General features: G+C 41.6%; 1 protein-coding gene across 4 annotated transcripts in view; it reads right to left on the bottom strand.

The window, feature by feature from the left end:
- Positions 1-7,936: 7,936 nt before the first annotated feature.
- The window catches only part of CDK7 (cyclin dependent kinase 7), a 32,345-nt gene continuing 17,422 nt past the window's right edge, over positions 7,937-22,859 (bottom strand). For all 4 annotated transcript variants that reach the window (XM_077816967.1, XM_077816968.1, XM_077816969.1 and 1 more), the window contains 5 exons: positions 21,443-21,542; positions 19,783-19,869; positions 18,255-18,404; positions 10,271-10,418; positions 7,937-8,164 (listed from right to left, as the gene is read on the bottom strand). In XM_077816967.1, coding sequence (XP_077673093.1) covers positions 8,139-8,164; positions 10,271-10,418; positions 18,255-18,404; positions 19,783-19,869; positions 21,443-21,542 — 511 coding nt within the window. In that variant the 3' untranslated portion in view covers positions 7,937-8,138. The remainder of the gene's footprint in view (positions 8,165-10,270; positions 10,419-18,254; positions 18,405-19,782; positions 19,870-21,442; positions 21,543-22,859) is intronic.

The raw sequence follows: 22,859 nt of genomic DNA, 5'->3' as shown, positions 1-22,859 counted from the left end.
TCTGGACAGGCAACACAGATGAAATCTCCCAACACTGCTCTTGTCTCAGACACACCTAATTCTTAACAGGACAACGCCCATCAACCTAGTAAAAGCAACAATGCAACTGTAAAACAAATTAGCACATCATCCAAATGCCATCATCCAAATACTATGCTGTGCAATACAAAATCAATCCAACAATTACTTCAAAGTCCTTACATTAACTTTTATGCACAGCTATATATTCTTCAGTGTTGCCAACTCTCATGATTTTGTCATGAGTCTCATGGTAATTATTGGTTTCAGAGTAACAGCCGTGTAAGTCAGTATTCGCAAAAAGAAAAGGAGTACTTGTGGCACCTTAGAGACTAACCAATTTATTTGAGCTCAAATAAATTGGTTAGTCTCTAAGGTGCCACAAGTACTCCTTTTCTTTATGGTAATTATTGTTTTCCTTAAAGCCCCGGTTCCTGGAGTCAAGTGGATAGGTGATTTCAGCCTTCATGCTTAAAGAAAGTTTCTAGCCCTTGTGGCTGTGGAGAAAGCTTCAAAACGTGACCCCAGTGCACCCTAAAGGCTCAAAAGCAGAAAGCAAATACAAAGAACCCCAATTCTATTATTCACAAAAAGCAAAGGAGGACTTGTGGCACCTGAGAGACTCACAAATTTATTTGCGCATAAGCTGTAGCTCACGAAAGCTTATGCTCAGATAAATGTGTTAGGCTCTCAGGTGCCACAAGTCCTCCTTTGCTTTTTGCGGATACAGACTACCACGGCTGCTCCTCTGACACCTGTTATTGTTACACACTCTCATGATTTCAAAGCCTATCTCATGATTTTTGAACAGTTGGGATTGGCAAGACTAATTCTTGCACCCCATATGAATCAGAAGCAGGGTGTGAACCAATAGCACAGAAACTTCCACACTAGATACTGGAGTAACTGTTAGTGGGAAAAGCATATTATGTGGACAAAGCCACACAGGGAAACACCACACGTCAGTGGGTTAGACAAGTACCTGTGGGAGAGCAGTAGAACGCTAGGCTTTAGGAGTCTGGTTTTCCTGCCTCCATGGATAGATTGTAATCTAGTGGCCATAGATAGCACCACCAAAGGTAACTCCTTTTCCCTGCCCTTGTGTTTGAGTTATCTGAGATCAGAACCTGAGACCTGTGGCTGGAAAAGTGAAAGTCCCTCCCCTTTAGCTAAAATTGCAACACTCTAAGCACAGAAGTGGTAGCACTCAGACTGCTATATACGGTTGAGGTGCTAGAGGGTGACAGTCACACTGTGTTAGCATAGGTTACAGAAGCACATTATTCGAAATATTCCTTCTGAAAGACACTGGCAGAGTAGATAAGACTTGGTTCTGCTATGTTAATTATTTTGGTTCTGTTTGAAGTGACCTTGTGCAGGCTCTGTTATCTTCTCTGTGAACATGGTGAATAATAATTGCTTTCAAGGTCTGAAACTTTACCTTATTAGAAGGGTTTTAAAGGGAGCAGGAATATTATCAGGAGGAGGAGTGGTGGCCAAAACTCATGATCTCTAGGTTTGCAGTCCTGAGCACTTTCCACTGGCTACCTTACATGTGCATGGGAGCTCAGGTTTCTCCGCACCCCCATTCCAATATCACATGCATGGTGCAGCTTTTCCTGAGACACTCCACGGGCACAGGCCAAGGCACATTATTTGCATGAGTTATAAACACTGCCTCATTTCAGTGTTTTACCTCAGCAATGGAACACCTTTCGATGGCAAGAAGGATCAAAGGTAAATAAGAAAGAGGGTAAATACAAGCGCTCGTGTCTTTTGCAGAATATCTGTTGAGGCTGTTCTTCATAATTTCACACCAGTTTTTATTAGGCAATATAGTTTAAACATGGACTTTGTTCAGTCACAAAAAGAAACGGAGACAAGTCACATGATACTAGTCTCCAAAATTGACGGTCTGAAAAGGCATGGCAGTGTAGCAACTACACACACAGATATTCAAACTTTGGCACCTAAAAAGTGTCCTGATTTGCAGAGCTGCTCCTATTTGCTGAATGTTATGGGATCTACAGAGTTACTCAACTTAAAAAAATATCACGCTCTGTGTGGTGAGAAGTACAGAAAGGAAGAAAAGAGAGTAACTATGTTAATTATGATAATTTGATATCTAGCACTACAATAGGGAAATCAGCTTATTTATCAGTTATTTACTGAGCAGTGCAAGAGTTTCTGGAAGGAAGTCATTTTGTATTGCAGTAGGGGTTTGAAGAGTCATGCTCTCATTCATTCCAGCCTCCATTTCAATTACCTTATTTTGAAACACTATTTTATTGCCAGGTTATGCATTTAACCCTTACCTCTACAGCTTTGTCTTCCCATTTCCATCAAGCTGGCCCTTTGAGGGATCTCATTCCCTATCCCACAAGCTGACCCTGCCAGTGGTGAGGGCAAACTTCCACAGTGGGAATTGACCTTCCTTCAGGAGTTCTGATGAGCATGTACTCCAGGGACTCCTTCACAATGTGAGAGATCAGTCTGCTTCTCTGGAGTCCTCAACAGGATCACTGGTGGTACTGCTGGGATGGGTTCCTCCCAGGGTGCCACCTGGAACTGGGGTACCACTGAGCCCTCTGACCCACCAGCATAGGCTCCCTCTCACACTGTGCTGCTGTGACAAGTTGCAAAAGCCCTCCAAGCTTGCACTTTCACAATCACACAGGCAGGGATACATCCAGCTTCCCAGCTTAGGACCCCAGAGCAACCCATATACTGGCCAGCATTTGCCCTGGTCAAATCTGGCCAGTATATGGGTTTAACACCTGGTCTGCCTCTCCCGCAATGTGAAGAAGACCATGCACACTTGTGGTAACCAAGCTGAGATTTTCCCTATACACTTCAGTTAAATGCACACCGATTTCGATTAAAATATAAAATAAGTTCATTAACTACAAAAGGATAGATTTTAAGTGATTATAAGTGATAGCAAACAGATCAAAGTAGATTACCTAGTAAATAAACAAAACCGCAAACTGAGTTTAACACACTAGATAGGTAGGATATGAATTAGCAAATTCTCACCCTGAGTGATAAACAGGCTGGCAGATTCTTAAGGCACCAGCTGCCTTGGCTTTTCAGCTTGGGTTTTCCAGGTTTTCATACACACGCTAGCAATCCCTTAGCCTGGGACCATCACTTCCCACAGTTCAGTCCTACTTCCTTCGGTGTTTCCAGGTGTGTTGTAGGGAGAGTGAAGTACCATTATGAAGTCATTGTCCCCCTTTAATATCTTTTTCTCACTTGCTGGAAAGCTCTTTTGCTGTGAAGCTGGGTCAAACAGTTCCCATTGTGTAGTGCTAGCTCTGAGAGGTTGCTATTGTACACAGTTCCTGGGGTAATCCTGGTGCTTGCGTGCATTTCCTCAATCAGCCATTAGCATTGTTTGGCTTTTTTACTGTCATACCTGAAAGGCTGTTTGTGGGTGTTTTCAACCTCACAAGGTACATAGCCAAACTTCGTAACTTCACATATGATGATAGCACATACAATCCAATGGGATATTGTCTAGCAGATCAAGACTTTTAGAATGATACCTCATAAAGCATACTTTGTGCAAAACATATCCTAATTATATGACCGTGATTAATATTGTGGTGCCAGCGTGTCACAACTGCATTCTGAACCACTTAAGCCAGCAGCTGGTATTTGGGTCCTTGCTTAGTTCAGCAGAGTCAAGGATGTTCCAGCATGAATAGGACATTCAGATATTCAGTTGGCCAAATATTTGCTTTAATTCACATGCAGATATTTAGCAGATTACTCCTAAGAGAATTCTGCACCAAAAAAATAAAAATTATGCACACAATATTTTAAAATGCTGCACAATTCTGCAAATTTTATGTGTCAATAAATAAATGTGGCTCTAGTATAGCAGTGGGGAGCACAGGACACTGACTGCATTGAGGTGGGAGATCACCCTGAAGCCCCCACCTGCCCCGGATCAGGGACTCAGCAGTGACCCTGACATAATGCAAGGGCTGGGCCTGCCCCAGAAACACCCTAGGGCCCTGCCTCTCTGTGCTATGCGCACCAGATGTGAGCAGGCTCAGCCCAGCAGGATCCCACTGTGGAGGGGCTTAGCGTAGGGGGATCCAGGTGTGGTGTGAGAGGTTTCTGTGTGGGGCAATCTGGGTGTGGGCAGCTCTGTGGGAGATCTGGATGCACAGGGGCTCATTGGGGGTTCCAGGTACAAAAGGGACCCTACAGGGGATCCAGGTGAAGCTGGTTCACGTTCTGCAGGGGGCTCTGGGTGTGGGAAGATGGGGCTCAGGAGGGGAACCCAGGGGGCTCAATTAGGGGTCTAAATGCCAGGGGAGTGGGGCTTGATGGGGTGGATGTCCAGGTGCAGCTGGTTGGGGATCAGTCTGAGTATGGGGGGCTTGGAGGAGTCCAGTTCTAGGGCTTGTTAGGGTGAGGGTTTGATGGGCTGGCTTAATGGGGGAGCCTCAGCTGCTGCCGAGGGGACACTGCATGCTAGGATCCTGCTTCCCCCTGTGATTCCCCTATCCCATTTTCTTCTCCATCCATTCCCCTCCCCCTGCCTTATTCCACCCCCCTTCCTTCCCCACTGCCTCTTCCCCGCCCCCCAGCACCTGAACCCCCCCTCTTAACCCAGCCCCACCCTGGGCAGTCTCTGTTGGATAGAAAATAGGAAGGCTCCCAGCACACAGAAGAAGTGAATGACTGGCACTAAGACCCAGGAGGCAGTGTTCAGAGGCAGAGGCAGCAGAGCAGAGGCAGCCTCCTTCAGCTGGGCAGCTCTATGCTTGCAGAAATGAAGGGGGCAGTGACATGTAACCCTGTGGGCCCCTCATGCCTTGCCTCTGTTTGGGGGCAATCCCCCCCAAAACTGCAACCATGGTTGTTCCTCCCCCACCCCCCTGCATGGCTTCCCTTTGCTTCTCTCCCATTTTCTGCAGGAAAGCACAGGAATTGGGGAGGGGGGGGTGAGGGAAGAGGGGGAACATTTTCTGCAGGCTCGCAGAATCCCCCCAGGAGTAGCAGGTGTAGCTATTCAACACCCAGGCTCTCTCTCTCTACCTTGTCTACTGCTCAAAAGCAGCCTCCCTTTTCAGAAATCTTCACACCATCTACAAGGCCCAGCCCACAGCTGTTAACTCTTTCTTCTCCTCACCCCCCCCCCCCAAAACAGGGCAGGGACTCATTCTTACCCTATCCTTCTCACCATGAAGGACTGGGTTGCTCAAGGGCTTTGTCCACACTAGGAAAAAAAAAAAACTTTTAAAATGAAAGCAAATGAGTTTTAAAATCGTACAGAAGAGGGTGCAGCTGGTTGGGTGAAACCCAGCAGGGAACCTAGTATGCACCTGGACCAGCTCCAATGTTAAAATTACAAAAGGCCCCATCAGCACTAGGGTTAAACATGGCAGCCAACATACCTTCTACCCTATACATAGATATACCCAAAGGAGGAAGAGAAATGATGGAGATCCTATTCCACTGACCTACAAATTAGGGGAACCCTCCCATGGGGGCACAGCAACTAGGCCCGACCTTGAGAAGGTGAAGATTCCTGCCAGAAGCAGGCATCCCCTACCCCAGCTGACCAGCAGTGAGGATAGAAGAGTCCTCCAAGTGCCTTTACCTCATGAATCCCACTCCTCTGGCTTATACACATCACAGATTCCTTCTAGTAGGCAGTTGCCCTTCTTGCCAAGCTTCCAAGGGAAAGAAAAGTTATCTTCTCCAGATTTCTTTGGGGGAGCAGAGGCTGTATATTCCAGCATTATAATTCTCTCACTGCTACATGCAACATGACTCAGACTCACCGGTGCTCATGTGAAACCTCAGTGTGCTTTAGTGAAGTAAGGTTGTTACCTACATTATGTAACTAAAAAAAACACAACTGACAGGGCCCCATTTAATCAATCTTTTCCTCAAACAATACAAGTGTCAAGAGGCATTACTTATTTCATCAGAGAATGTTTCCTCTTAGTAAATTGACTTCTGGGCAATGTCTTCTGGCTCTCGTGCACCTGCAGCAATTCCTCCTGGTCATGCAGTGCAAAATAATCTGGACGTGGTTTGTATAACACTTAGCACTTTTAGTTGCTCTACAAACAAACAGTTTACACCACACCCGAGAGCTAGGTATTATTCTCATTTTGCATCCTGCTTTTGGCTAGAGATTTAAATTTCAGAACAGTTTGTGGGCCCTGAAATCCAGCAGGGAGCAGTAACTACCTCATGAAAGCTGAATGCAAAGTGAGTTTATAAAAGAACCTCCCTTCCTACACAGTGTGATCTCAGATAAGTGCATTTGAGTATAAGCCTGCTATAAATGAGTACACAGCTATTTGTTCTATCAGAATGCTGAGCTTGTAATTGTTTACTTATTACACATGTACAATTAGTTCTGTTTTTGGGCTAAAGTAACTTCTGAACAGAATGTGTCAAACCAAATGTTATTAAATATGAATTTCTATCTACATATGGAGTCCATTAAGTCTTAGAGGAGATCTAAAGCTAATTTTAAATGACTAGTGGTCAATACACAGTAATATAGGAAACACAATGATATTTTCCCCCCTAGTGTTTTCTTGGGATGACTAAATACTGTACTCCGTTACATAACCATCATATTGTCCAAATATGAGTCATAAGCATCATATGGAGGTCTGCCACATTACTCTTCAGACATCCCTCCATTCCTTTTTAAACGTACTCCAGCTCTGTAGGCTGGAAGGCCTTCTTGTTTCATCTCCTTAGCATTCTAGTCCAAATATTTGTATTTCTTTTTTCCAGTAAGTTGGTTCTTTTGGAGGATCAAAGTGAGGAGTACTTCTTTGTAGTTCGCAACTCGGCATGGAGAGCCCTTGAAGACTTTTCATCTACATGTCTGCTACGAGAACATGTGCTCACCCATTTGTTATTGCATTGGCAGATTTAACTGGAACAAAGTTAAAACTGTGGCATCCCCTTATGTCTAGTATGGATGGCTGGAAAAAAAAACAAACTGTATATGGGCTAACAAACATTCATCTGAACACAGGCTCCTCACCTGGGCCTCTCTCCTAGAGTAGGGTTTGCACCAGCATAGCACTTCATTCAGCAAAGCCTGCATCTCAAGTTAGAGTCTAAGGGCATGGCTGCACTTGCAGATGTAGAGCGCTGGGAGTTAAACCAGCCCTTGGAGCGCACAGTAGGGAAAGCGCTGCAGTGCATCCACACTGGCAGATTCAAATGCACTGGCGTGGCCACATTAGCCGCTCTTGCAATGGCCACAGAGAGCAGTGCATTGTGGTAGCTATCCCAGGATGCAAGTGGCTGTAACATGCTTTTCAAATGGGGGGGCGGGGGTGTAGTGTGACAGGGAGTGTGTTGTGTATATGTGGGGGGACAGAGTGGGTTTTTTTGGGGGGGGAGCATGTCAGCATACGGTCTTATAAGTTCAGACAGCAGCAGACCTCCCCTCCCCCTGCCTCTCAAGCGGCATTCCACCGTAATGGTTGCTTTGTCCCGGAGCACATAAGCATGCTGGCTGTCAGAAATGGAGCTTTGAAAGGACATATCCGCATTCCTGCAGCCAATTCCAAACAATGACAAGAGTGGCCATTTGACTTAAGGGGATTATGGGGGCCGATCACAGCGCAGTAATGCAACACCTCGTTCACACCGACGCTGGGGCGTTTCAGCTGAGACGCACCAAGTGTTATGCTTCTGGTGGAGGTGGATTACCAGGAGCGCTCCAGCTGCAGAGTCCAGGCGCTCTATGTGCCTTGCCAGTGTGGACAGGTCGTGAGTTGGGGCACCCAGGGCTGCTTTAATGCGCTTTAACTTGCAAGTGTATCCAAGCCCGATGGTGATAAAGGAGACTTCCCATACTTACTACAAAAGCACATTTCAAAGTAATTACACAGAAAACCAGTTCAAAGAATCTTGCTCTTTTTAAAAAATATATTTATTCAAAGAGGAATAGGTTTAATGAAACACCCCACATGGTTTCAGCACTGAAATATTAAGTTTCACATTTTACACATGTAAATATATTACAAATTCAGTTTTCATCCAAGTTCAGGTAATGTTGCAGCATTTTCCCATTGTCTTGGTCTTTCAGGCCATTTAATCATCGTCATACACGGTAATCAAAAAATCAACTTTTTTGGTAATCCTGAAAAATGGTAAATTAATTTTGTAGTGTAAGTAACTGAATTTGTATCAATACTGATAAATGAGGTAAAGGTCCCAATCCCCAACTCAAGGTGTTACTAGTTATGTAGGGTATGTCTGAACAGCAAAAGCTGTGAACAGGCTAGCTTATCACAGCTAGCTTGAATCCAGCTCGCACAGGTAACACTAGACAGCACAGGCATCAGTAGGGACTCATGAGCTGCGTATGTACCCAGCCTCTGCACTCAGTTCTTGAGCCCACACTGATGCCTGCACTGCTCCCTAGGCTAGCTTGGATAAACATCCACAGCTTTGGCTTGTAGCTATATCCTAACTACTCTTTAGGCCCTGTCTAGTCTTGGAGCAGGCTCGTATAAGGGCAGCTATAACCGTGCATGAAAAAAGTTGTCCAGAACGTTTCTCATATGTTTACACGAGACATGCAATATAAAATTAAGCTATATTTACAGAAAGGCGTTTTGTACTCCTAAAACGTTTCCAAGCTATCTTTGTGCAAGGCTGTGTGACATGAAACATTTTAGACACCACATGTTTTTCCTTCCATTTGACATAAGAAGCTACAGGTTTAAAATAGAATTAAGCTTAGCGGGGAAAAAAAAAGCTGCAGGTATCAATGGGTTGGGTGGTGGTATTGTAACGAAGATAGTAAGTTTTTCCAGTTTCACAGTAACTGCAGCATGTTGGCACAGTGGAGGAAATGAAGACGCTTTCAGTGTCTGCTTAGCGGTTTTACTAGACTTATTTTAGGCTTTGCCCCAGAGACTGGCAGGATAGCAGCACTACTCCATTCCTCTTTCCTGAGGTCCACCTACACTACCAATGTGACCTACTGAAACATGACTGTCTCCTACCATCCTATAAATAAGCTCAGGCTTTTTGTTTAAAAATGGTTTGGTCCCATCCACATTACAAGTCACTGACAACCATGCTCACCAACTTATTTAATGCCAAACTGCACAAGGAGTTTTAGACAAACATTTTCTCTACCACTGTTCTGAAGAATTTACAATCATTAGTTGTATCTGTAGTGTAGAATAGGCCAAGTTGTTAGACTGCTTTCCTATCCTTTGTTAAAAAGTCAGAGAAAAGCCATAGAAGGACTTAGATCTTGCCTACACTATCACTTAGGGTATGTCTACATTGTAGTAAAAACCCCGGGCTGGCCTATTCAGCTGACTAAGGCTTGTGGGACTAAGGGTGCAGGGCTCTAAAATTGCAGTATAGATCTTATCCTCCCCTAAGCAGGGCAAACAATGGGAATGTGCTTAAATCTACCATATCCAAAACTTCAGAGGTCCGATTCAAAATGACTAAATTTTGCACAATTTAAGAAAAATACAGAGAGAGTTTGGAGACACAGGAACAAGGTCCACAGATTCTCAGCCAGGAGGGGAAAAAAAAAGGAAGTGGTAGAGGCCATATCATCCTTTATGGTCTTGATTCAAAACATCTGGTACTATAAGGCTTTGTTTGTGCAGCTCCAGAGGGCACTGCTGTCCAAAAGATTCTCAAAGCTCAGGATCTCTGAGCAGGTACATTCTACATATGAAAACATGTAGAGGCCAGTAGTCGGATGAAGTCTGGCTATAAAATTAAGAATGTGCAGACCAGAGAAGTAAACATTTAATGTACACCAGTCCTAAAATGCTCAGAATTTCCAATGAATTCAATCAAATGTCTCAATTAAAATTTAAGTAATGCCGTTTACATAAGGATCTAAGAGAACTTCTCAGTCAGGTAATAGTCATAGGATAAGATGTATTAAATACTGTAGTATAGTTTTGGATATTGACAGAACTTGTGATACAGAAATTTTTCTACACCTTAGAATCTACATGGAATACAAGATTTCTTTTAACAATGTACACCTCTTGTAAAAAGAATACTACAAGTCACCAAGGGGCTTAGGTTGGTGTTTTGGGCTCAGATTTGGCCCATTTAGAGAGCAATATTTCATTTGATAAGATGGAGGACTATATATAGGCCACATTTCCTTAAACATTGGGACAGTATCATATATACTTATCATGCATCTTCAGTTTAAAATTAAAAATATAAAAATGCAAAGATTTAGAAGAAAAATTACCTTGATCTATTCCTTCTGTTCTCTTCCTTTTTAAATTTAAAAGTGAATTTTGTTGTTCCTTTAAGGCTTCTGCAGGACAGTTTGGTCTTGGCAATTGAATTCCTGGTGTTGGTCCTGGTCGATTACTAAAATACTTCTGTTTCAATGCCTTAAAGATAAAAAGGGGAGAAAGCTGGTCAAGTTAATAGTGTGCACAAAATTGATTTGAAGCTATATTCTTTCCTTTTCTTAATCTCCTTGCTTATAACTTAAGACATTTCTGGGGGTTCTAAGACTGAAGACTCAAGAGTAGCTACAAAATCCAAGATTTCAGATTCTCTTAGCAACTTCCATACAGTTTGTTCAATTTACCAGTTGAAATAATTTGTCTATCATCTGTATTACAGTAGGTGCCTAGACTCCCCAACCAAGATCCTGGTCCCATTGTGGCAGATGCTGTACATGTACACTAAGACTTTTCCAGCTCTGAAGAGCTTACAATCTGAATAGACAAGATAGAAAAGGAAAGGGGCACAGAGATTGACTTTTCCAAGGTCACCAGTGACACCTCTGGCAGAGCCAGGAATTGAAGCCAGATTTCTGGAACACCATCCTTATGTTGATTTACAAAGTAAATTGGGTTCTGTTCTACTCTTCCCTAATCGCTCTGGGTTCTGCAATGCCAATACGAAAAGCTTGTTACTGAGTACACAGAGGAACTGAACACACAGGAAGCAGATATGTAAAATTGACACATTTTATGGAAGTTAAATTCTACCCTCCTCACCCCTCCACTTTAAAGCAGATTTCAATTCCACAGCTTCTATAAACCACAGTTCAGAAGGAGAAGGAAATGAATAAAAATACTCATTCACATATTAACAATAGCAGAAAATACGTCAAACAACTAAGAACTGTACAATCTGGGGGGAAAAACAAAAAACTGACAACCCAGAGGGTTACTTTTAAGAGAATGGTTATCCATCCACTCTTCCCTAAAGAGGGATCAAGCGCACAATTGACCAATCACCTTCCAGAAGTAGACAAACACAGAGATGGGATGAATTTATGAACCCATATCACCTACCCAGAATGAAAATTTCCAGATGAGAATGAGAAAATTTCTCACTCATTTCAGGGGATGGATCCATAAATTCAGCAGTGGTGGGATTTCTGTAGCAGTAGTCCTGCCCTCACTATCAACTGTTGGCTGGGCTAAGGGTAGGCTATAGCTCGCAGAACTCCTGTCGAAATCTGGACTTCATCTGATCGAAGTCTACCAATCTTCTAGAATTTAGTAAACATATGCAGGGAACCATCAGCCAATGAGGCTGCATTATCTTATTGGCTTTAATCTTGAATGGAGGAGTTTACCTCTTAGTTTTACATGTCTTGGAAAATCTTCCCCCATTCGCTTCAAAATATATATACTTTGTGGTAGAGGAACTCAAAGCTTTCTGTCGCCTAAACCTGTATGAGAACGAACAAAGCGTATGTTTTACTAAGAGACTGTTCTCTAAATATAGATGCTGATCCTGCCATGTATCTCAACATGCATCATGAGTAAAATCTTCTCTGTTACTGTATACCAAGAATTGGCTGAAAACTCTGGACTTGAGTAGGATTGAGAACACATCACTGGAATTTACTAGTTTGTGGGTAGGGGGTTGTGTTCATTTATTTTTAAAGTGACCTCTCAATAATCAGGCTGCCAGCTTCAGAGATGCTGTGATGTGATGGAGCAGAGGTTCCTATGATAGAAGATCCTGGGTGCATTGTAATGTTGATGGAGGGGGTCACAAACATCTCCATGATGTATGAAAACCAGGGAAGTTCAGGCCAGTGGGGTGCAATCAGAATTTCAGCTGGTTGTCTGTTAGATGGTGCATGTTATGGGAAAAAAAAGGGAATGCACATAGCAGAGCTGTTGGCCATACCTGGGAGAAGTCATTGATTCCCCTGGCCTGACGATCTCACTTCCTGACATAGGAGTTGTTTTTGGCATTGGAACTGGATACCTAGGAGCTTCCATGTTAGTTTTCCAAAGGTCTGGGCTATGGGGTTGAACACCTCTGGTGGAGACACAATTAAGACACAATTTCCCCTGCTCCGAGCTTTTGCAGCTGAGCCAATCACTGGCATTCAGCTGCCCTTTGATATGCGGCTCAAAGCGACAAAATGTTTCTCTCAGTCCATCCAAAGAAAGATGTGGCTTCTGCTTTTAGCAGGCTCAACCAGGTGCCCCATCTGTTTACATATGCTATGGCAGTCATGCTGACTATGAATACAAGTATGTGTCTTGAGTTTAAGGTAGGGAGGAATGCCTGAAGGGCTAGGTGAATCACCTGCAATTCCAAAACTGTTTATGGTGTAGTGAGATTCTGTCAGTGACCCTGACTTTGTACCATGTGTGGAGATGCGTCAGCTCCATATCCTTCCGAGCTGGCATCCATCATTATGGAGTCTCTGTGGTTCTGCCAAGCAGACACAGTCTGTGAATCTTATTGTAACTGCCATCCGAGGGACCTTTTAGTGTGGAGAGAAGTCTTATAGTGAGAGTTGAAATTCTGAATGTGAGCAGGAAAGCAGAGTAGGCAGTACTGCAAGCACCAGAAATGAAGTTTTACCCATAACAGTAGGTATATGCATGAAATGAACGTGCCTAGAAGATCTTCATACAGTAGTGTTGACTGTGAAGGATTTTGTATGTTTTCTCCAGAATCTGTACTTGCCCGTTTTTTGGGGAGGAATGTCCTGTGAGGTGTGGTGTTCAGCCAAACTCCCAGGTGTTCCATTGTCTGGGTAGGGTCAAGCTGGCTTTTCTCCATATGCATTATAAATCCATGTTTCTGCCCCAGTCATTTGGGTGTACTTAAGAGCCTCCTTCTTCCGGAAGTCTCTCATCAGAATGCCATTGAGAAAAAGATACAGATACTGTTCAGAGATGCCCCTAGTATCTGTGACTACCCTGGGGGCAGTGGCAGTGCCAAAAATGGGCTTTATACTGCATGTACAGAGTGCTGTATGCAAACCTCAAGTACCGTCTGTGTAATGATGGAAATGTGAAGATATGCTTCCTTGAGTCAAAAAAAAGATTAGGAAATCCCTGTTGTGGTAGCTACCATGACAGACAGGAGCAGTGTCCATTTTGAACTTGTGGAAGTGGATCAGCTTATTGAGTCTTTAAATCCAGAACAGCCCTGTCCTCCATGATTGCCTCACAACCAGGAACAGTATGGACTATAAGCCCCAATACTGATCCTGGTCTCGGACAGGCTCATTCACCCTGATATGAAGACTGTCGATTTGCCTGAGCATAGCCTTCCTCTGGGATGGGTTGGGCAGCTAGGGGAGGAGAGGGGTCTTTTAGAATTCTGTAGCACCACATTTGGAAATGGTGTGTGTCAATCATTTGTCCATGGTGGTGGCAGCAAACCAGGTGGGAATCAAAAAAAACCCACCAAAACCCCCGAAACAACCAAGCTCCCACTCCCCCCTGCGGAATATTGGAGGGAGGTAGTCACTGATTGCTCTTAGAGACATTCACAGAGAATGAGTCACCTCTGCATTTAATAGGCCTGGTATTCTCCCATCTATTCTTAAAGAATCTGTCCTACCATTATCTATATGAAGCTCCATAACCCCAAAAGGGATGCCTAAAATGGTTTAAAATTTGTACTGAGCTTTATCATTAACAAACGTTTTTTGGTTTTGTCCTGTGCTTTAGATCTACCTTTTTATATTGCCCCACCCCCAAACATAGGTTTCTGGTAGCAAAAACCTGTCTTGAGGAAATATCCACCTTCCACACCCAGTCACTCATAGAAGCCTTCTTGCCACTATGCTAGAGTCCTCTATCTGCTGGATGACCTAAAAGCATCAAGGGAGGTGTCAAAGTAGAACAGATGTAAGGGAAATTCTCTAAGGATGATCCCAACTCCTTGGCCCTTTTCCCCTTTTTTGGAATGTCAGAGAGCATGAACTCAGAATATAAAAAACCAAAGCTTACTGCTTTGGCAAAAAAAAATACCCCAAAAAACCACACCCAAAAAACCTGACCATTATCAACCCTATTCTATGGGTTGCTGAGAATTCTTCATAGTCTCTGCAGAGAGCTCATTCCACCCTTCTGTCAGTGAACACTTTGGGGGGGTGGGGGGAGGACTTTTAAGTCAGATGCTGTCTTCACTAGAACTAATGTTATATATGCCATCATGTGCCAGCAATGCCCCTCTGCCATGTACATTGGCCAAACCAGACAGTCCCTATGTAAAAGAATAAATGGACACAAATTGGACATCAGGAATGGTAACATACAAAAGCCAGTAGGAGAACACTTCAATCTTCCTGGACATTCTAACACAGATTTAAAGGTAGCTATACTTGAACAAAAAACTTCAGAAACAGACTTCAAAGAAAAACAGCAGAACTAAAATTCATTTGCAAATTTAACACCATTAATTTGGGCTTGAATATGGACTGGGAGTGGCTGGCTCATTACAAAAGCAGCTTTGCCTCTCCTAGAATTGACACCTCCTCATCTATTATTGGGAGTGGACTACATCCACCCTGATCAAATTGGCCCTGTCAACACTGGTTTTCCACTTGAAGGGAAGGGAGTTACCTCACATGTGTCGTCATATAATACCTGAACCTGTCATTTTCACTCCATGCATCTGAAGTGGTGTTTTACCCACGAACGCTTATACCCAAATAAATCTGCTAGTCTTTAAGGTGCCACCAGACTCCTTGTTGTTTTTGTGGATACAAACTAACACAGCTACCCCCTGATACTTGTCTTCACTAGGTTTACCATCCCATCTTAAACAGGGTGGCCAGGGAGGGATTGCAAAGATCACTTTTAGAGCCCATTGGAAAATATTTTCAGCAACTCCATACACGAAAAGAGTAGATTGGCTCAGGAAAAAAAGCAGCTAGGGGAAAAAAAAAAGAGGAAAAGAAAAAAATTCATCAGGTTTTGGACAGCCTACAAAGGCCCTTACTCCTAGCATGCTGCGTCTTTGGAGGCAGAGAAAATTCTGGAGGGGCTTTTTACATTTCAAGGCCAGAAAGGACCATTGTGATCTAGTCTGGCCTCCTGTACAGCACAGGCCATAGAACTTAATTCCTAGAGCAAAGGTCTTTTAGAAAATTATTCCAAAATAATTCCTAGAGCAGGTCTTTTAGAAAAGCATCCAATCTTGATTTAATAATTGTCAGTAATGGACAATCCACCAAAACCCTTGGTAAACTGTTGAGTTCCAATGGTTAATTACTCTGTTAAAAATTTCCAGTCTGAAATTGTCTAGCTTCAACTTCCACCCATTGGATGGTGTTATACTTTCTCTTCTAGACTGAAGAGCTCATTATTAAATATTTCTTCCCCGTATAGCTAATCAAGTCACCTCTTAATCTTCTCTTTGAGAAGATAAATAGATTGAGCTCTGTCATAAATAGGAAAGGGTAACCACCTTTCTACATACAGTGCTATCAAATCCCTCCTGGCCAGAGGCAAAGTCCTTTTACCTGTAAAGGGTTAAGAAGCTAAGATAATCTCGCTGGCACCTGACCAAAATGACCAATGAGGAGACAAGATACTTTCAAAGCTGGAGGCGGGGGAAACAAAGGGTCTGTGTGTGTGAGATGCTTTTGCCAGGAACAGAAAAGGAACGGAGTCTTAGAACTTAGTAAGTAATCTAGCTAGATATGGGTTAGATTTCGGTTTTGTTTAAATGGCTGGTAAATAAGTTGTGCTGAATGGGATGTAGATTCCTGTTTGTGTGTCTTTTTGTAACTTAAGGTTTTGCCTCGAGGGAATCTCTACGTTTTGAACCTAATTACCCTGTAAAGTATTCACCATCCTGATTACAGAGGTGATTCTTTTCACTTTTTCTTTAATTAAAATTCTTCTTTTAAGAACCTGATTGCTTTTTCGTTGTTCTTAAGATCCAAGGGTTTGGGTCTGTGTTCACCTATGCAAACTGATGAGGATTTTTATCAAGCCTTCCCCAGGAAAGGGGGTGTAGGGGTTGGGGGGGAAGACGTCTCCAAGTGGGCTCTTTCCTGTTCTTTGTTTAGCACACTTGGTGGTGGCAGCATAAGGTCCAAGGACAAAAAGGTAGACGTTTGTACCTTGGGGAAGTTTTAACCTAAGCTGGTAAGAATAAGCTTAGGGGGTCTTTCATGCAGGTCCCCACATCTGTACCCTAGAGTTCAGAGTGGGGAAGGAACCTTGACAAGCGCCTTGAGTCTATTACTATAAAGCAGTGGTTCTCAACCAGGGGTCCGAAGCCCACAGGGGAGCCGCAAGCAGGTTTCAGGGGGCCACCAAGCAGGACGAGCATTAGACTCACTGGGGCCCAGGGCAGAAAGCCGAAGCCCTGCTGCATGGGGTTGAAGCCCAGGCTCTGAGCCCTGCCACTTGAGGCTGAAGCTGAAGCCTGAGCAATGTAGCTTTGTGGGGGCTCCTGTGGCATGAGGTCCCAAGCAATTGCCCTGTTGCTACCCCTTAACACTAGCCCTGGATTTTATATGCAGAAAACCCATTATTGTGACACAAGTAGGCTTCAGAAAGAAAAAGGTTGAGAACCTCTGCTATAAAGCATGTTCTCTAATCTTGTCTCTAAACCCTCTCCAATTCATCAACATCCTTTCTCAAATTTTGGGCACCATAACTGTACACAGTATTCCAGCAGAGGTCACACCAGTGCCAAATACAGCAGTAAAATAACCTCTACTTCTATGCCTCATTCCCCTGTTTATGTATCCCCCCAGGATCACATTAGCTCTTTTGGCCACGGTGTCACACTGGGAGCTTATAGTCATCTGTTTATCCACCAAAAGCCCCCAAATCTTTGAGTCACTACTTCCCAGTGAGAGCAGTTACCTGGAGAGTCAGCCCAGCCAATCAAAACATCTGACTGCCTCTTATAGCATGGAGGCTAAAGGACTCATCAGTACTGAATATATGGATCCATCCCCCCACAAAGTGACAAAGAAAAGTTGTCACAGACTTTCAGCAACAGATTTGAGATGCAAAAAGAAAAGGAGGACTTGTGGCACCTTAGAGACTAACACATTTAATGGAGCATAAGCTTTCGTGAGCTACAGCTCACTTCATCGGATGCTCACGAAAGCTTATGCTCAAATAAATGTGTTAGTCTCTAAGGTGCCACAAGTACTCCTTTTCTTTTTGCGAATACAGACTAACATGGCTGCTACTCTGAAACCTGAGATTTGAGATGAAAATTCTGGGATAAGGCTCCCACTGTAAAAACCAAGGAGGGTCAAGAGTTGCAACAGAAACTGAGAAAAAATGGAATATTAATATGAATTTATGATTTAAACATTTATAAAATAAGGGATGGAAGGTCCTATATGAAGACATGTAAAGCTCAAAGTTCACCAGGTAGCTGAACAGTGTACTGATACCACAGACTATCAAGCAGACCCATACGGAATCACTGTTTCCTTGTACTCCCTCATTTGTCTGTATCTATTGTCTCGTCTTATACTTAGACTGTGCATTTGGGGAAGGAGCCATCTTTATGTTCTTCGTACAGTGCCCACAATAGGATCCTGACCCATGACTAGGGCTCCTAGGAGCTATGGTAGTGGTAATGAAAATAGTGTTGCAAAGTTAGGATGTAATTAAAGTGTCAAAAAAGCCTATGAGCCCCAAATCTTTCATCCTCATAACTTCAACCTAGATCTGTAGGGTAAGATTTTCAAAGACAAGTGGCAGACAGACATTAACTTCGAACTGCCATTTATACCTTTGAAAGTCTCCATAGCTTGAGAAGGTTTTATAGTAATTATATGATTAGAGCAAGATGGGGTTCTCATCCATGGCAGGGGCTCCTATGTACTATAATACAAATAAGAGGACATTTTATCTCAAACCTAAACTATCACTCCTCACATCCAAGAGATATTTAACTGATGTTAACAAGAGATGTTAGAATGTACACCATCTATAACATACAATAAAAACAGTCTACCATACCTGTGTAGCTGTGACCCTAGTACAAGGATTAAATATGAATAGACCTTGGAGAAGATCTAGCAAGTCATCACCAGCTGCACTGAAGATATGCTGAAGTGGCATTCCAGGGAAACTTTTAAAAGTTACATAATCTGGAAGACTTGACATGCCCTACGAAAACAAAATGGGAATTAAATTTTAAAACAACAAATAAAGAAAAGCTTATACCCCTAACTGAAGGAACTGCCACAGTGCAGCTTATAGATCAGAAGTAATAGTCAACTTTTAAAGCATACTGTCAATCTGAAATTGAGTCAGTTTAATAAAAACTATTACATTAGTTTCAGGTAACAAACTTATCAATGTTGTGGTTTTACAATCATACTCCCCTTTCTAAAGGATTTTTCCTATTATGCAGTGTAAAGAGCTCCACAAAGCGGGAAAGTTAATGACTATAGAAGGGAAACAACAAAAATGATTATTCCCTAAGAGGATCAAATGCACTAACAAAATCGAAAAAAATTTCCTCTCTAGTCTCTCATTATTGTAATCTTAGGAGTGATTTGCAGTAAAACACACAAGATTTTCAGACAAAAGCAATTTAAGTTGGCCTCTCTAACATGGAAGTCATTTGCATCAACAACATGGGAGACTATGTTCCGCATAAGTAATACTCTGCAACTGCTTCTGGAGTGGGAAACTGAATAATTTTGAAAAAAGAATTGAGCCAAACAGATTAACACCTGTTCAAGTTGCAATAATGCATATCTTACTGTTGTTTTCATCCAGTTTGCAAGTCACCTCTCTTCCTCCCCCAATATCATACAAAGTTACATTGATAAATTTAATAGCCAAATGATGCTAAATATTTCTAGCAACATCATTTATACTGCAGTAAGTTTTAACCAAGCACACCACAGCATGTTAAAGTGGCAGTAAACATGATGAATGAATGAATTACATCTCTCTTGTTATAGTTTACAGAAGTGAGGGAATGAAGGTTCTTAATTTTGAAGATTTGTGAATTAATTTCAGAATATATCCTCTCTTTTGGCCAAGTATCCTACCAACAAGGATTTCTTCAAGGATAAAATTTTCATTAAGCACCAAGAACATGATAAAATATTGCAAGAATCTTTAAACACTTCCTTTTGAATTATGGTATGACAGCATATAACTGTTTTGAATCAAAATGCATTTGCAAATGCCTACAAACTACCTGACTACATCAAACAAGATTAAATGAAAAAGCATTAAATTATCACTCTTCCATGTGTCCCATGGCTATCATCATATGATGAAAGTATCATGAGAAGTTCTAGTTTCACTCTTAAATTACCACACGCTATTATATTAGCAGGTGTCTAATCCAAATAGCAGTTTTGGAAACCCCAACTAACTGTCCTCTGCACTTTGTTTTGAAAATTCCGCTAACAATCTTTTTAAAGTAATTACCAAATATTTTGGTACATCTTTAAATGTAATTTAAGCAGTTGACAGTAATATAAAAAGAGAATGCTGAGATAGGTTTGTTAACTAAAGGACTTACAGGCCACTGGTCTTCTGTTGGAGTCCCCAGCGTTTCAAATATTTTTGTCAGCTGATCAAGATCAGAGTCTCCTGGCAAAAAAGGAACCTGTAAGAAGGCAAATGCAACAGCCATTTTAATTTAAAGGTTTAAATCAACTTCTGAACTTGGACTCCCAGGGAGCAACTTTGATTTTTCCCTTTGTGAAAGTATTCTACTGTTACAGTAACATAGCTTTGGATACTAACTGACTGTAGACGGGCACTGATGGAATGCTTGGGGCTTCACCATAATGTCAAAATAGGTTTCAAATGCCGTTTACATTTATGCATGACATCATTAACCTCATCACTAGATTTTCTATTATGAAGCTAAACAACCATTACGTAAGTGAGATTGTACAAAGGTATGCCTCTTTTTAACCTACTAAAGATTTAAACATACCATGTTAAGCAACCTAAATCTGTATAGTTGCATGTTTTAATTTTTTCCTCAGTCACTTTGTGATCTTTCCAATGCCCACAACTAGGGAAGAAAGAGGAAGACTGATATTGGAGACTATCTAGGTTTCGTATTCAGAACTTCCAAATGAATCTTGTGATGACAATACTAGGAATTAAATGATCTCCACTCAAGCAAAACTAATGGGGTACTGATTCACTGGGTTAGAAATTGCCTAACCAGTGTTTGTCAAGTTTAAACTACGTTGGAAGCAGAGGAGGAAATTGTGTATTGTAAGTACATGGCAGACTGAATTAGGCCAAAGGCAGAAGATAGAGTTCTGCGACAGAAGTTGAAGAATAAGGTGACTATTAATATTATCTAATTCTTCACGCTTAACACATTAATAGATGACAGTGAGGGTAACTGAAATCAAAACGGAAAAGTCAGTGTACTAAGATATTCATTAAAAAAAAATCAAGGCAAAGGGACACCCAATGTTTTTGTGACATTTAGTTTATATTTTCCTCTCAGTGTTTTCTGTTAAAGAGACATTTTGGATAAAAGTTTCTTAAAATTGTCTAAAACTAGACAAAGTAACAGCAAGTATGCTGTAGTGCAGTATCCTGCATTGCAGGATTGGATTAGATGGTCCAATAGGACACTACCCTTTCCATCACTGAGCCTCTTAAATATCAACATCATTTCTCTCAAGCTTATCCTATTTTAAAGAGAGTTTAGCTTTTTGAACAAAAGAGGAAAGAATTTTATTCTCCTCCTCCACCTTTTTTCCTAAGGAACTGTATTGTAAGGGGCACACTTAAATGAGTTAGTCACTAGCAAAAAAAAAAGCGCAAGGAAGAGCTATGATCCATGCACAAAATCTGAGAACCACCACATTTAAAGTTAGACAGATGTTGACATTAAACTTTGTTCTGCTGATTCATGGTTAGTAGGGGAAGGACAACACATGGAAAGTTAGTACATACTTTTAACATTCCTAGACTTTGAACTTCAGTGCATATGGATTGAGAGTCACTAGTGATATATAAGCAATGCATGACTTTGCTAATAAAAGTGATTGAGATGAGATATCAGATTTCTGTTCATGATTAATTAAAATAGATAGTATGGGGTTATAAATGTCAAAGGTTAAAATACTAAAGAAGTACATAAGAACCTATGTACAAGAGCTACATTATATTATAGATTAACAGAAATATTTGTGTTCGAGGCTTACCCTAAGAAGCAGTTCTGCTAAGATACAGCCAACAGCCCACATATCTACACCTACACCATACATTCTAGCACCAAACAGTAGCTCAGGTGCTCGATACCACCTGAAAAGCAAGCAGGAACACTTTCAAGCAAGGATAATTTGTATAATACAGTAATGCAAATAAATAAAGTATTTAACTGAGCAGAAGTGTTAGAGAATGTTTATTGCTCACTCCCTAGATATTTATCATCAATTTAATTCCTGAAAAGATCTACATCTTGGAGAGACCTTTTTTCCCTTTAAGGATGTGGTTCAACATCCCAATGCTGTACACACCTCCCCAAAATGAAGTGAAATTGCAGTTCATATTTGCACTTAGCAAACAATTGGACTGCAAACTCAAAAGACAGAGGATAACTGGCAGTCTGAATAAATGAAAAACAATCAAGGTTATTTGTCAGGAAACAAAACAAGTAGGCATCAAAATTCCTGCCAATATCCAGACCTCAAAAGCGACAGAGACAGCCACTGATGATCTAAGTACTGAGATTCTTGTGTAGAATGAATCCTGGCAGTTACTATTAACGCAAAGTAGCTAGTATCCCTGCCTAAAACAATTCAGTTTACCTGACACATGAGGATAACATCTTAATTAGATTCCGCTTGCAGTGATGAATACACTAGTATTCAACAACAACTTAGTAGATGGCATAATAGCCAACATTTGGAACCATCATCTCATTTCTTCCATTAATCAAACATCTATAACAAATCTAGCTTCCATTTCTTCCATTAGAAAAAGACATTTAAAATAAAACCCAACTATTCATATTAGTGTAGACAAACGAAAAAAATATTCTGGCAGTTCAGTTGTGCCTTGCACCCCCACTCTGTTTTTAGACGTGTATATTAAATATTTAAAAAACCAACAGATCTATCTGTTGTCAATTAAGACCATTTAGTTACCTTAAGAGGCACATGAGTGAGTTGTTAGGAATACTACATTTAGGGCAAATAATCTGATTAATATATAAAAAATAAAGAGCATAAGCCTCATTGTTTCAGAAGTTAACTACAACCAGACTTACAAGACTAGTGTACATATTCCTTGTGTTTCTGAAGAAAAAAGACTACACTAGAGTTACAGAAGATCTTGTATAGGCATGTATTCCATAATCGTTTTTACACAGACAGTGGGTGAGGTAATATTTTTTTATTGGACCAAACTCTCCTGGAAAGACAAGCTTTCAAGCTTACACATGTGACCTGAAGAAGAGCTCAGTGTAAGCTCAAAATCTTGTCTCTCTCATCAAGAGAATTTGGTCCAATAAAAGATATTACTTCACCCACCTTGTCTCTCTAATATCCTGGGACCAACACAGATACAAAAATCCTTTTTACTGGCAGTTCTCAAAAGCAATTAGATAGCCTTGCAAAG

The sequence above is a fragment of the Eretmochelys imbricata genome, chromosome 5, assembly GCF_965152235.1.
Source record: "Eretmochelys imbricata isolate rEreImb1 chromosome 5, rEreImb1.hap1, whole genome shotgun sequence".
NCBI lineage: Eukaryota > Metazoa > Chordata > Testudines > Cheloniidae > Eretmochelys > Eretmochelys imbricata.
This window is presented reverse-complemented; position numbering and strand designations above follow the sequence as displayed.